At 31.6% G+C, this 14,458-nt stretch overlaps 1 protein-coding gene across 1 annotated transcript; it reads left to right on the plus strand.

The window, feature by feature from the left end:
* Positions 1 to 13,226: 13,226 nt before the first annotated feature.
* On the plus strand, positions 13,227 to 13,820 carry LOC131597638 (uncharacterized). Its single transcript, XM_058870323.1, has one exon. The coding sequence runs from the start codon at positions 13,227 to 13,229 to the stop codon at positions 13,818 to 13,820; it is 594 nt and encodes a 197-aa protein (XP_058726306.1).
* The last annotated feature ends 638 nt before the right edge of the window (positions 13,821 to 14,458 follow it).

Consider the following 14,458-nt stretch of genomic DNA (forward strand, 5'->3'; position numbering starts at 1 on the left):
AAGATAAAAACAATGAACACAATATTTTTATCCTAGTTCGTTGTTAACGAAACTACTCCAGTCGACCCCCTTAGAGTGATTTACCTCACCTGAGGATTTAATCCACTAATCACACAAGATTACAATGGTTTTCCACTTAGATACCCTCTAAGTCTTCTAGAGTATTCTGATCACAACCTGATCACTCTAGGAACACAATGCTTAGATACCCTCTAAGACTTTCTAGAGAATCCGATCACAACTTGATCTCCTCTAGTTCGTTACAAATGAATGTAAACAAATTCTTACAAGAGTTATACAATGCTTCTTAAAAAGCTATAATCACAACTGTGATATTTCTCTTAAGTTTAAGCTTAATCTCACTAAGATATTACAACAGTAATGAAGTGAGGTTGAAGATGAAGTTTGAGAGCTTTTGAATTTGACAGCTTTTCTGTATGTTTGCGCAAAGTGTTGTATTCAGCTTCTCATCAGAACTTCTATTTATAGGCATTTGAGAAGATGACCGTTGGGAGCATTTAATGCATTGCGTGATCCGTACAACATTGCATTTAATGTTTCACTCTTTTGTCAACTACCTCGAGCCTTGCTTTTCCTGCTTTAACTGACTTTTCCTTTAATAGCTTCTAACATTCCTTTTGTCAGTCAGCGTAGCCTGCCATCTTGTACTTACTTCTTATCTGATCTTTGTAGATATAACGTTTGAATATATCAGAGTCATAGCAGCTTGGTGCAGAGCATCTTCTTGTCTTCTGACCTTGAAGTGCTTCTAGCGTGATACCATGAGAACTTCAGTGCTTCTGCTTCTGATCTCAAGTTCTTCTGATGCTTCAATATACCATATTCTGATTCTGCTTGACCATCTTCTGATGTCTTGCCAGAGCTTGTTCTGATGTTGCATGCTGAACCTTCTGAGTCAGTGCTTCTTGCGCTGATTTTGTGCATACTCTTTATATATTTCTTGAAATGGAAATTGCATAGGATTAGAGTACCACATTATCTCAAGCAAAATTCATATACATTGTTATCATCAAAACTAAGAATATTGATAAGAACAAATCTTGTTCTAACAACCTGGGAGCCGGAGAGTCAGATGAAGGACTCCTATCCTGAACTCTTCACTTGAGGTATGTTTTCGAGGATGAAACCTCTTTTAGTGGGGGAGAGTTGTAACACCCCATAATTTCCCTTAATTAATTTAAATTGAAATTAAATTATTTATCGGAATTACTTGCCATTTTATTGGAATTATTGGAGAATTATGGAAGATGAGGCTATTGGGCCAGTCTTGTGATTAGTAAAGGGGAGGTGCTAAGTGGTAGGCCCTTACTAAAGTTAATTTTGTTTTTCATAAAATAAGGAAATTGAGAAATAGAAATCAAAGGGCAAAAGAAGAGAAAGAAACAGAGAACGTGAAAGCCGAAGAGGTGCGAAAGTGCGAAGAAGAGGAAGAACCCAAGATCAACTTCGAGATAAGGGGGGACACTTCCATTTAATTTCTATTATCGGCTCATGAGTGATAGATTGATTGTATGCTATTTGTTTCAATTGGGATATAGGCTAGGTTTGTGGTATTGAAACTTTTAGGCTCAATTCACGATTTATGATGCAGTTGGTTATTATGAATGATGAATGTTGTTAAAAATGAATTGTAGTGTGTTATGATAGTGTTTAGTAACTTAAATTGGTTCTGTCTTGGTGTGGATTTGTATTGGGATGAAAGCGTGATGAGTAGAGGGACTGAAATGTTGTCAAAACTGAGTTTTTTTTGTTCTGGGCACGCTGTAACCGGGTAGCAGCCATGCTGTAACCGGTTACCGCGTGGAAAAATAGAGAAACTGGGAGTTTTTAAATGTTGTAAGCGGGTAACAGCCCTGCTGTAACTAATTACAGGTGAGTTTTGAAAATAACGAATAGAGTACATAAACGTGTAACCGGGTAACAGCCCTGCTATAACCGGTTACACCTGACAACTTTTCAAAAATCTCATTTCTTAAATAATTCATATCTTTCGATTTGTAAGTCCGTTTTGAGCACCGTTTTGTGTGTTGAAAAGGTAATTTAATTCTCTATCTAATAAAATTACTTAAAGAGCAGTAGCTCAATCTACTATCTACCCAATACTAAAGTATTGACCAAACTGACCATTTTGTCCTTCTAAGGTAAAACTTTTACCCTTACAAAAGGTTATTCACGTAATTAACAAATTAAACAATACTACATGCCAAACGTTGTGTTCTCATTGGTCAATTTTTACAATTTTTCCCCATTTTCTCACGTTTCTCTCTTTCTCTCCTTTCCTCTTCTCTTTCCTGTTTTGAATTTGCTCTCTTTTCTCTCTTCAAACCCTAATACCGCCGCCACCGTCCCCTTTCTCCACCTTATCTACGGCCACCACCTCCAATGAAAAATCTAAGCCATTTTCGTACTCCTCTTCTCAGATCTGTTTGTTGGTCTCATAAATTCAAAATCACTTTCCCTCTCACCAAATTCTCCAGATCCACTTTTGCCCTGAAGAATACGCTAGAAGTTGAGACAGTTGTTGGTTTTGAGCATTATTGTTTTGACCGATCAGTATTTGTTTTGAACGATGTTGTTGCAACATGGTTATGCGATTTAGAAGTTGTTATGAGTGCGTTTATTGCGAGCGTGGTTTTGAACGCCATCTCTTATGTTAAGATTTGTTTAAATCTTGGTAAGTTTCGTTTAGTTTTAGTTGCTGTTAAGTTTATGCGCAACGAGTTTTGATTATGATGTTTATTTGCCGTTAAGTTCAGTTTCGTGTAAGTTTCCTTTCAAATTAGTTTTGAGTATGACGTATATTTGTTGATTAGTTTGGTTTGTATAAATTGCTATTAAGTTTCAAATGGTTTAAATTTTGTTAATTTTTTAGTCTTGCAGGTGCTGTTGAAGGCGAACGTTTCTTCACCGAGCTCATCGAGAAACAGGTTCATTTAACACATTTGTTTAATTTTGTCTAATCTTCGTTTTCCTCCTTTGTTTAATTGTTTTTTCTTCATTTTCCTAATGTCTTATTTCACTATGATTATTCATTTTATGCTAATTATTGTGAAATTGGAATGGATCATTTTGATTGAAGTTTCTGAGTTTTTTTAAGAGTTATGTTTTGAGAAGATGAATGGTGAAGTTTGATTTGAAATTGTGACAGGGTGATGCACAGTCTCAAGATCTAATTGATACATTCTTAAACATTTTCTTCTACCTGTAATTTCTTGGTGTCATCCTGGTATGTGCAATATCTTGGTCACATTTGTTTAAATTTGTTGGTACAGTTCCATGCTTTCTATTCTCATTTTCTTTCTTTTTCATTCTTTAGCATTTTATTATTGTAATGTGAGGATGGACTTCTAACATAATGGAACTAATATGCTTGATTTGGATATAATATATTGTGAATTACTATGAATGGATTTGATATTCTTGATGTGGATCTGATGTATTATGGACTCCATATATGCATTGTTTTCTACAAGTGTAGAATGAGTTTCTGTTTGTTGAAGGTTCCTTTAAGAAATGCATGTATATGGTTCGTTCTTTATAATTTCTCTCATATATGTTATGTTATTCTTACTGTTATTTATTTTTCTTCTTAGAGATGTTTGTGATGATAAGTGGATAAACTAAGGATTGTTTTTAAATTCTTTTATAATTGGACACTAATGTTACTTTTTTTTCTAATGGACTTTTTAGTCCAATGCTAACATGATCTTTCAATTTCCATTGTAGGCATGCAATGAATAAATGATTAAGTCTCTCAGTCAAGGAAACTGCTACACTCGAAATAGCAAATTACAAGTAACTAAACATATATGAAACGTAATATATTTGCTAGCTAAAGTTACAGGTTTTAAAATGTTTGCTAGGTAAAAAATAGTTACTCTTTCTAATATAAATCTAATTCACTTTTGTTAATAACTTTATTTGCAATGATGGTTCTCAATGAAAGCTCTAAAATAGTTTAGTAAGGGATGATCATTTGTCGTTGATTCAATGTTAATTTGGAAACTTTATCTTTTAAGGTATCATTTTTATCTTATAATTTAAATTGTATTTGCACAAGAATGATGGATACATCCTTTTTATTTTTTGTGTAATACATATTTTTATTCTGTTATTGGTTATGGAAGGGCGAGCCAGGGTTTCACGTATTCAGATTTCTTAACCTTTTTTTACCATTGTTCGGTTCCACAGTTACTTTATGACCACGTAAAATAAAAAATTACAATTGTAATTAATGAAACTATGCTATAATTATATCATATTTGTTGGAGTAGGTTCTGAGCTTCTAGATCTGTTTTGGTTGTTTGTTATTGACTTGTGTTTACTGGAATAACATATTTGGAAGGAGATGCCGACGACAAGAAGATAAAGATTGCTTATAGATGTATGGCCAAGTTTTATCATCCTGATGGTATGTATCTTAATCTCGGCTATTTGTTTTATTTTTAGTGTCTTATGATCTTATGCCAATCATATCTAGCAAACATATTGTGTTTTTATTCATATAAGATAAGATGAAGCCAAGCATCTGCGATTGCTTCGCAGCATGTATTTGGACAGGACAATTTCACAGTGATACGTTGAGTTATCGACAGCCTCTCAAGATGAAGGACATGCAGTTGCATTCTATATGAAGGACATGTACTTTGTAATCGGCACAAGACATAAGACACTAAAAATAAAACAAATAGCCATTGGATGGTTTACTAATTTGCACAAGACACAAGACATAAGACATAAGACATTATTGCTTACGCAGAGAGGAGATATCAAAGTACAAGGAGCTTGATCCATTGGATGGTTTACTACTGCTAAAAACCATTTGTGAAATTAGAGCTGATGCATTGTGACCTCCTATTTAGTTTTTTCAAATTTTTTGTTTCTTTAATTAATGTAATAGTATTTGTTTACTCTTCGTTCTTTGACTGGATCTCCAGATCTCTCTCTAATCCCTTTTAAATTCAACCTTGCTCTTACTGATTTTTTTTACTGTATCAGTTTAATTTTGGTAATTAATAGTCTTTTTATAAAAAATCTTAAGTACTAAATGGTTACTTCAATTCAAAATGTTCAATTGTTTAGAAATATTTTATCATTAATGCCATTTCCATACTAGACTTGCATTTTATTTTCTACTCCTTATTACACTATGTTAATATAATAAGTTTTAATGAAAAAATATATTATTTTTCTGAAATATATGTTGTAATGTAATGTTATTTAATGAAAAGTTTTAACTGGTCTATAGTATTTGGGGAGGTATGTAACAAGATTTTGTAATGTAATGTAATTTACTTAAAAGAAGTTTTGATAAATTTTTTTTTTTGATACGATATTTTGATAAATTTTTTTGTATCTCTATCATTTGTAATCCTTTTCAATTTCAGTGGACATGTACAATAAATATAGATATTTTTCATAGATCAATCGTAAAATTTAAACATTAATTATTGGCCATTATTATAAAATAGAGACACCAATTAATAGTCATTATTATAATTTATTTAAAATAATAATTAGAAATTTTGATTTGTAAAGAAAAAGATATATATCAATAAGTATCTTTTTCTACAAATTGAGAAGTAGAGACCAGAAGAGAAAAATTGCAATGAAAATAAAATTGAGAAGTAGAGAGAAAAATTGGGTTTATTTTAACTTACTATATTTTGTTAACATCATAATGTAAATACCGTGTTTAATTTTACATGTCTGTAATTTTATTATATTAATTTATAATGTATTGTTTTTATCATGTATCAAATATTACTAATTTATTATTACTAAAAATATTAAATTATCATTTTTTTAAATTTGTAAAAAATAAAATATTTTTTATTCAATTTAACAATATCATCAAGTGTAAGGGGAATCAACTAAATTCAGACAAAAAAAAAAACTATTGTTCTTAATGTGTATTTATACAAAATTATTTTTTTTAATTGGTGCGGACGCACGAGTATTATCATTAAAACTCACTATTTTCACGGGTCACTATCACCATAATCTCTTTTTTATTTTAATTAATAAAATATTTTTAAATATTTATAGTTATTAATTATTTTATAAATATTTATAGTTATTAGACGTATTTAATTTATCATGTCTGTGATTCGCTACATATTTAATTTTAAATATTTTTAGTTATTACTGATTTTATAATAATTATATATCAACAATAACTAAGTCTTATGAAATGATCTAAGATGATAAATAAAGGCACCTCGGCTGAAATTTTTTATCTTATGTCTTCCTGGAATGTTCACATGTGACTATATCTTTAATGATTTTTTTCAATTTTATTTACTTTTTAACCTATAGTAACTCAAATCCCTTACTTTTAATGGTTATTGGACCGTCAATTATTAAATTCAATACTTCACCCTATTTTACTATTGTGTTATTGAGTTATCTTAAATATTTATTATGAATTATTATTTTAACTTAGAACCTATTTTTTAAACTAATAATATGTTATAAACCTTTTTTTATATTATTAATTTCCATTTTTTAAATGCATTTTGATCAAACTTCTTTACTTCACATTTTTCGTATCGTTCATAAAAAATTACATCATAAATAATACACCCGGGCGACAGCACTGGTCTCTGACTAGTTTTATTTTAAAAATCTGGTATTTGTGATGGTGAATTATACTTGTATGTACAAGTAATGAATGTGTTTATGCAGCGGTGTTGTGGCAATATATTTGCTCTGTTGACGTTGTGGTTGGCGTAATGTAATTATTACATGATTGTTGAATGATGTTATAATATAAATGCATTATTCGGTGTTAATTTGGTTAGTTGGATCATGATAAATGGTGTTCATTTATTATTACTGTTGATGATTAGCATGCTTAAGGAATTGCATGCATACATAATCATAATTGTGGTTGTTCCTGATGGTGTTGGATCAACGGTAACTAATTCCCATTGTGCGGAATTAGTGAGTGGAAGTAGTCGTATCCTTGACGATGGTGGATCGGTGAGATGGGTTGATTTAATGGAATGGTACCACATGCTTATAGTTGCATTGCATTAGGATATGTGTATCATATAATTGAATGGAAGATGTCCAATGTTATAATATGATGTGATTGATTGTATTAACTTTTTTAAATCTGAATATATTCAATTGGATGAATATTATGCATGATATCTCGTTGTTTATGAGCATATAACAATGATTAATTGCGAATAAGACTCACCCTTACTGTTGATATTTTCAGATTAAGGCGTAGCGGCTTGTGCTTTGTGAGGATAATTCGTAGATTTACTTTGTTTAGTTCGGTTGTGTCAGTGTCATGCTCTGGTCTTTGCCGGATTATTTTCCTATGTTGGAATTATATTTTGTTGGTTTTGAATCAGTGAATTTTGATGTGAATCTCGATTATTTTATGTTATTCATTTTTTGAAGTATTACGCTGTGTTAACTTAATCACTGAATAATATGTTTGACGTTCCTCCTAATGCATGACATGGTTTAAAATTTTAAAATTTTTCTGGAGTTGTAATACCCTTTTTATGTTTTACTCTGAATTTTGTTCGATATTCCGCGGGGTTTTAGAAGGGTGTTACACTTTGCAAGGAAAATCAATCTCATTCATTTAACGAGGTCCGATGTTGCCACAATGTGTGTTACGACCTGCTTTAAATTTTAAGTTTATTAACTTAAACTACAGAGTCACCACCTATATTTATTCTATCCTAAAGATAAGGGTAAATACGGGAAAAAACCTAATAAAAGAAAATTCTAGGTAAGTTGAGAAATTAGGATTAAGGGAAGGTGTTAGGCACCCTTTATCCCTCCTTAAGGTTTTTAATGTCTCTCGGGTAAGGTTTATGGTAAATAGTTTGTGGTTAAAAATTATATTAAATATTAGGGTAAAGAATAAAATCTTAAACCTACAGACGAATTATATTTTAGGAAAAGGGGACTCGCCTTGGTTATCAAATGCCTACGTACCTCCTTAGGGAGGATTAGAGTCTACGTAGTTCGGGGTTTGTTGGTGTTTTTTAGAGGTTGTATGCCTTTTGTATGTTGAAGTGTGTTTTAGATCGCAGTTCGAAGTTTTGCAATCGGTCGCAGTTTTGTGTAATTCGTAGTTTGTGAAAAGATTAAAGATTTTATTATGCGGCATACAACCCTATTTAATATTGTTTTAATGTTTTGTTAATCGCGTTGATCGATCAATTTGATCAACATAATTAACAAATTAATAAAATAAAACCTTATTACTAATTATCGTAACCGATTGATTCGATTAAAACAATTAGCCAATTAAATCTGATTTGAATTTAAGTAAAGACTTATGAGGGATATTTTAAAGAATTTCGTAGTGTTCGTTAATTACATTGATCAGTAGATTTAATCAACATAATTAACAAATGGTATTTTAAAGATTTAGTGTAATTATTGATTATTAAGAAAAATTAATTTATTACTAATCGACGCGATCGATTGATTCGATCAAATTAATTAGTAAATTGAATTAATTTGATTATATAAATTATAAAATTATTTAATTAAAGACTAACTAAAATTAAATTATAATATTCTTATATCTTTATTAATTAAAGGAATAATGGCGTAGCTTTTGTTATTTTATATTTGATTTTTATATACCTTTTAATAGTAAATTAAATAAAAATAATTAAACAAAAGAAAAAGTAGAGTACACTAAACAAACCAGCAAAAAATCTCGTTCATCAATCTCGTTACGGGCGGAGATCATTCGTGATTGGCTGCTGACGGCGGAATCACGTGGGGCTGCAGTGGTGGTCCTGGGCTGCTTCGGCTAATGGCATGTGTGTCGTGGTGATGGCCGGCAGATGCGTTGCGGTGGCGCGTCGAATTTGTGTTGTTGGAGGCTTCGATATGTTCTCTATTCTTTGCAATTTGTTTTAAATTTCTTTGTTGCTACAAGTACCACCGAAAGAAAAAAATCAAAGAAAACTCTCACTAAAGTGTGAGAATTTAGTGTTACTATATACAAAAACAAAAGCAAGGTTAGATAAAAGAAACAAAACCAAATTAGATAAAAATAATAAAGAAAGAAGTTTGTGTATAGGAACTATATGTTACCGTAACGAAAAAGTGGGAGAAAAGGTGTATATACAAAAGTGTTAGTATCCAGAGAGTATGATAAAAAATATGTACAGATGTGGTTTGTGAATCGTGTAAACAAAATAGTCCTTTGTTTGTTAATGTGTTGGTGAATGAAAAGTGGCAAATTGTTAGGTGTAGTTTCGTATGTGGATGAACAGATAAAAAAAGTTTCGGTGAATGGAAAATATATACAGGTAGAGGTAAGGGGTTCGTTGTTGTGTCGGTAAGAATTTGTGTGGAAAATATGGGTTAGGATAAAAATAGGTTAGAAAATATACAGTGAATAGAAAAAGTGGCCTCCCCTCAAGTGTAGATTTTGGTCCCTATTTATAGCTAAACATTAGGTTAAACAAAAAAGGTAATAAAATAATTTAAATTATAATCAATTAAAATAATCAAGAAATCAAAAATAAATTTTTAGATTTTATGACCATTGTTAATCAATTACCTTAATTACCATCCTAAAATAAAATAACAAGATCTTTTCTAATATTTTTTTATATTGAATTTTAGAGCTATAAAAATGCATAAAATTAAGATTTAAATGGAAAAAAAATATTTTTAAAATACTCTTAAAATGGAAAACGAAAAATAATACTTTAATAATAAAAAAAAGTTATTTTGTGATTTTTTGTAATAAATGAAAAATAAAAACAGTAAACAATTGGTTTTGAACTCAAAATCTTGAACACTAGTAAGTCCTTAAGCATGCTCTCTTTGCCAATAGTGCCATTCAAAATATTTGAAATAAAATTGCACCATGAAACATGTGAAGTGTCAAGCAAAAATTTGTTTATTTAGAATATACAAATAATTTAAAGTGTATGTTACATATATTTATTTTTTAAAATAAAAATTACTGGTAAAATGTTAGTAAAAATTGAAACAAAAAACTTATAAAAGAAAAGTTAAAAATAATTTAAATGTTAGAGTTAAGACGGACAAATTTTGGGGTATGACAATGTGGTTGGTTGCCAACAAGATTGAGACAAATTGGGAAAGTTTAGTGGTCCATACTGTGACTTGGTCATGAAGATCCGGGAACACATAAGTTACAACTTTAAAGGAGAGTAATTCATGCAAGATTTAACAAAAATAGGAGAATCGACACTAGGGATGATGCGGTACAAAATTATTGATGGAAAATAATTCTAAATCCTCCCAAAGGAAAGAAAACAGGTGTGGAACAACAAGATCAAGAAGCTTCTATGAGTTTAGAAGATTTTGACTATGATATCCTTGAAACACCCTCAATTAAAGATTTATTCAGGCACTTTGTCAAAAGACTAAAGTGGAAAAATGAGAAGATCAACTTTATGACCTTTCACTTCACCCAATACTTAAGGCATCTACCTCTAAGGTTGTTCATTGATGATGATGAGGATACTAAAGAGCAGTCTCTCTTATTTATTTTAGCGGTGGTATTGAAGTGTGTTTAATTTTGCATATTTCTCTGTTTTATAGAATCTTCATATTTCCTAGTCTTTTTCCTTGTTAGTATATGATTTATAGTATTTGAATTAAAAAAGATATATTTTCCTTTCCTTAGTAAGTATGTGTGAACTATGTGCCCTCATAATTACAATTAGTTTCTAGAATCTTTACCCACCTTTTTGGTTATAACAAAAGGGAGAAGTATAATCTCAGGGGAAATAGAGTATACTCTGAACTCATGTGAGGGGAAGTTTAACCTCCCCAAAATTTATCTATCAGTTTTATCTCTTACCACATCCTTGAGATATGCATTGTCATCATTGAAAAGGGGAGAAATATGGATCTATGTGCTTCTAGGTATAGTCATAAAGTTATCCAAGATGGCCAAACTTATGGATAGTAAAGATGCAAGTCAACTAGTAATTACTTTGTTTTGTTAATGATAACACTTGAAGTAAATCCACTACTAAAGATATCTCAAGCATTCAAATATGCATAATATGGTTGATCAAGTAATCTTCCATAGTAAAGTTGTTCCTTTGAGGATAGAAAACCAATATTATAGTCCAACGACTTTCAAGTGAAGACTTAAGTTTCAGAGATCACAATGGTTTGACCTCTCAACTCTCTTATGGTGGTAATTATGTAATACCCTTCTAAACCCCCCGGCAATTATTAATAAAATCAGAGTAAAAACATGCAACCAAGGATGTCACAATTAATTTAAACCCAAAACATATGTCATCTGTCATGCTTTATTAGGAAACGATTCACCAAATAATAAATCATGTTTATCACAGCGGAATAGTATAACATCACCAATACAAACCAGTGGAAACATAATCCAAAACCAAATAAAAGTAATATGGTTAAACTCTAAAAACTATCGTCCCCCAGTGTTACACAATTAGAGCATGACTGACATGACACCAAACTAACGGTTGAACTCTACAAGCCATCCTCACCGAGCAATAAGCCGCTACACCTCAATCTGAAAATATCAACATGTAAGGGTGAGTCTCATTCACAATTAATAAATATTATGCATTCATAAGCAATAAAACATCATAATATATCATTCACCCAATTTGCAATATATTCAAATATTCAATTATCATTAACCAATCACAACAAATACATCACCTAACATAACACTGAAATTCATTCAATCATGTTATGACAAAATGCATATGACCCAACTGACACTATGCATGTGGTACCAATAAGTCGTAGAATCAATCCACCCGACCGATCTAAACATCACCGAGATACAGTCTCACCGACACAAATTCCACACAATAGGAATTATGCCCACCATTGATCCAATCATCACCGGGATCCGTCACCAAAATGATTTATGAATGAATGCGCATATAACATACTTACCATCACCAATAACGATGAACAATTCATCTCAACACCACATCACCGAATAAAGTATGTACATGTCATCAACATCATTCAAATCATTTTCATATTCATCATACAATCATAATGATAATCAAAATCAAGCCATCACCACATCAATTACATTGTTACACCTAACATCACATGCACACAATGTTTAATTCCATCAAACTAATTAAATCGAGATTTTAAAATAAAATCAGGCCACCGCCCATCCCATTATTTAATCATATAAAATATTTAATTAGCTTTGCAACGCTCAAAACGACATTCAAAAAGGATACACGGGTCAAAAGATACGCTATTTCAAAGTTTAGAAAAGTTGCATACAACAAGGTCCGCTCAGCGACCTTCAAGCGCGCTTATGCACCTGAAATTCAATAACCCCGCTTCAAGCGGCGTATGGCAGAAGCGAACCATACTGGGACCTCCTCTTAGCGGGCTAGGTCCGCTTAGCGAGTCCTTTTATTTTTTTGAAAAGCGAACAGCATCCGCTTAGCGAGCCAGGGGCCGCTTAGCGGACGTGTGATTATGCAGAGTTTCACCTCTGTGACAGACCTACGATTCAAAACATGCCAATTTTTTTGATAGGGACCAAAACAATCGCGAATTAAGAAAATACGGGTTAAGCAAATGCGGGTTAAGCAAACGCGACTACGGTAAAGGAACATACAACCATCAAAATAAATCAATCAACTCTAAGAGAAATAAATTAAGCATTTGAATATCAGAGAGGAGAATTGAAAGGAGTGTAGATTGAATTGGGAAATATAAAAACCTCAAAGTATGACGTAGGCGCGATTACAATAAATTAACTGTGGGATAAGGGCGGAGACAGAGGGGTATTGGGTATTCCCTGGAATACCCTTCCTTTTTAAAATTTTTTACTAATTTATCCTCCCCTCTTTTAACCCTTTTTGTTACTACACTTTTTTATTTTAGGTTTAACAAAAAAACAACACTCCCAATCTAAGTAGTAGTTGAATCAACATCTCTCTCCCTATAAGTTTCTCTATTTTTTAATTTATCAAAGTTTCAATTGAACTTAGTTTAATCCATTGAAATTATGTGATAATGGTGATGTCATTTTAAATTTCAAATTCATCCCAATTGAATCAATTGAAACTTTATACAATGATGGAGCAAGTAATATGCATGGTCAATTTGGAGGTTTGAAGACTTTGATTCAAAAGTAAAATCTGCAAGCCTATAATGTCCATTGTTTTTCTCATCAACTTCAATTGGCTCTTATTTCAATGGCGAGAAAGCATGAAGATGTTGATTGGTTTTTTTGTGAAGTATCTCGTATTGTTACTTTCTTACGGTCATCTAACAAAAGACAGGCTCTACTTCAGAATAAACAAGTTGATCATTTTGCAAATCTAATTGAAAATGAATTGGTGGAAACTGGTACTGGTTTAAATCAAGAGTTGTCCATTGCAAAAGCTGGTGATACACGTAGGGGATCTCACTTTCAAACTCTTAATAGGTTGGTTGATTTGTTTACTCCTATTATTGAAGTGTTCGAAGATTTGAAAAGTGATAGTCATTCTAAGGGTGAACCAAAAAGTTTGTTACTTGTTATGCAAACTTTTAGTTTTGTGGTTATGTTGCACTTAATGGTTGACATTTTATCTTTGACAAATAATTTTTCACAATCATTGCAAAAGGGGGATCAAGATATTGTGCATGCCATGGAACTTGTCCAAATATGCAAGAAAAAGTTGCAAGAATTTAGAAATGGTGGATGGGAAACACTTTATGAGAAACTTGTGGCTTCTCGTGGTAATGTTGAAATTGATGTGCCTGACATGGAGTGTCAATATGTGAAAGATAAGAAATCCAAATGACTTGCTCCTTTTGTTACAAATTTTCATTATTTCAAGAATGATTGCTTCTTACATGTCATAAATGTGGTATTGAAAGAGTTGAATGATCGGTTTACACCTGAAAATACTGAGTTGATCAATTGTGTTGCTTGCTTGAGTCCTTGTTATTCATTTGAATCATTTGACGTTAAATCACTTGTGAGATTGGCAAGATTGTACCCAAATGACTTTGAGGATCTTACAGATAAGGAAAGGTCTAGTGAGTTGGATACTTATATTGAGTGTCAAGATGGACGATCACTTTTCCAATTTGGGTTTGTGATAAGACATTTAGGTTTGTGTACACACTTGTCAAGCTAGCTTTGTCCTTACCAGTGGCCACTGCAAGTGTTGAGCGAGTGTTCTCGGGGATGAAATATGTTAAGAATGAGTTGAGAAGTAGAATGGATAATTCATGGCTAAATGTTTGCTTAGTGAAATTTGTGGAGAAATAGGTGTTTGATACAATCGATGATATGGATATCATCAAGTGTTTCCAAGGAATGAACAAGAGAAGAATGCATTTACGATTAGACTAGAATGTTTTCTATTTTTGAGTTGTAATTGAAATACTAGTACATTTTTATTAAGTAATATTATCTTATTTCTTGTCATTAATT

The sequence above is a fragment of the Vicia villosa genome, linkage group LG4 (genome assembly GCF_029867415.1).
Source record: "Vicia villosa cultivar HV-30 ecotype Madison, WI linkage group LG4, Vvil1.0, whole genome shotgun sequence".
NCBI lineage: Eukaryota > Viridiplantae > Streptophyta > Magnoliopsida > Fabales > Fabaceae > Vicia > Vicia villosa.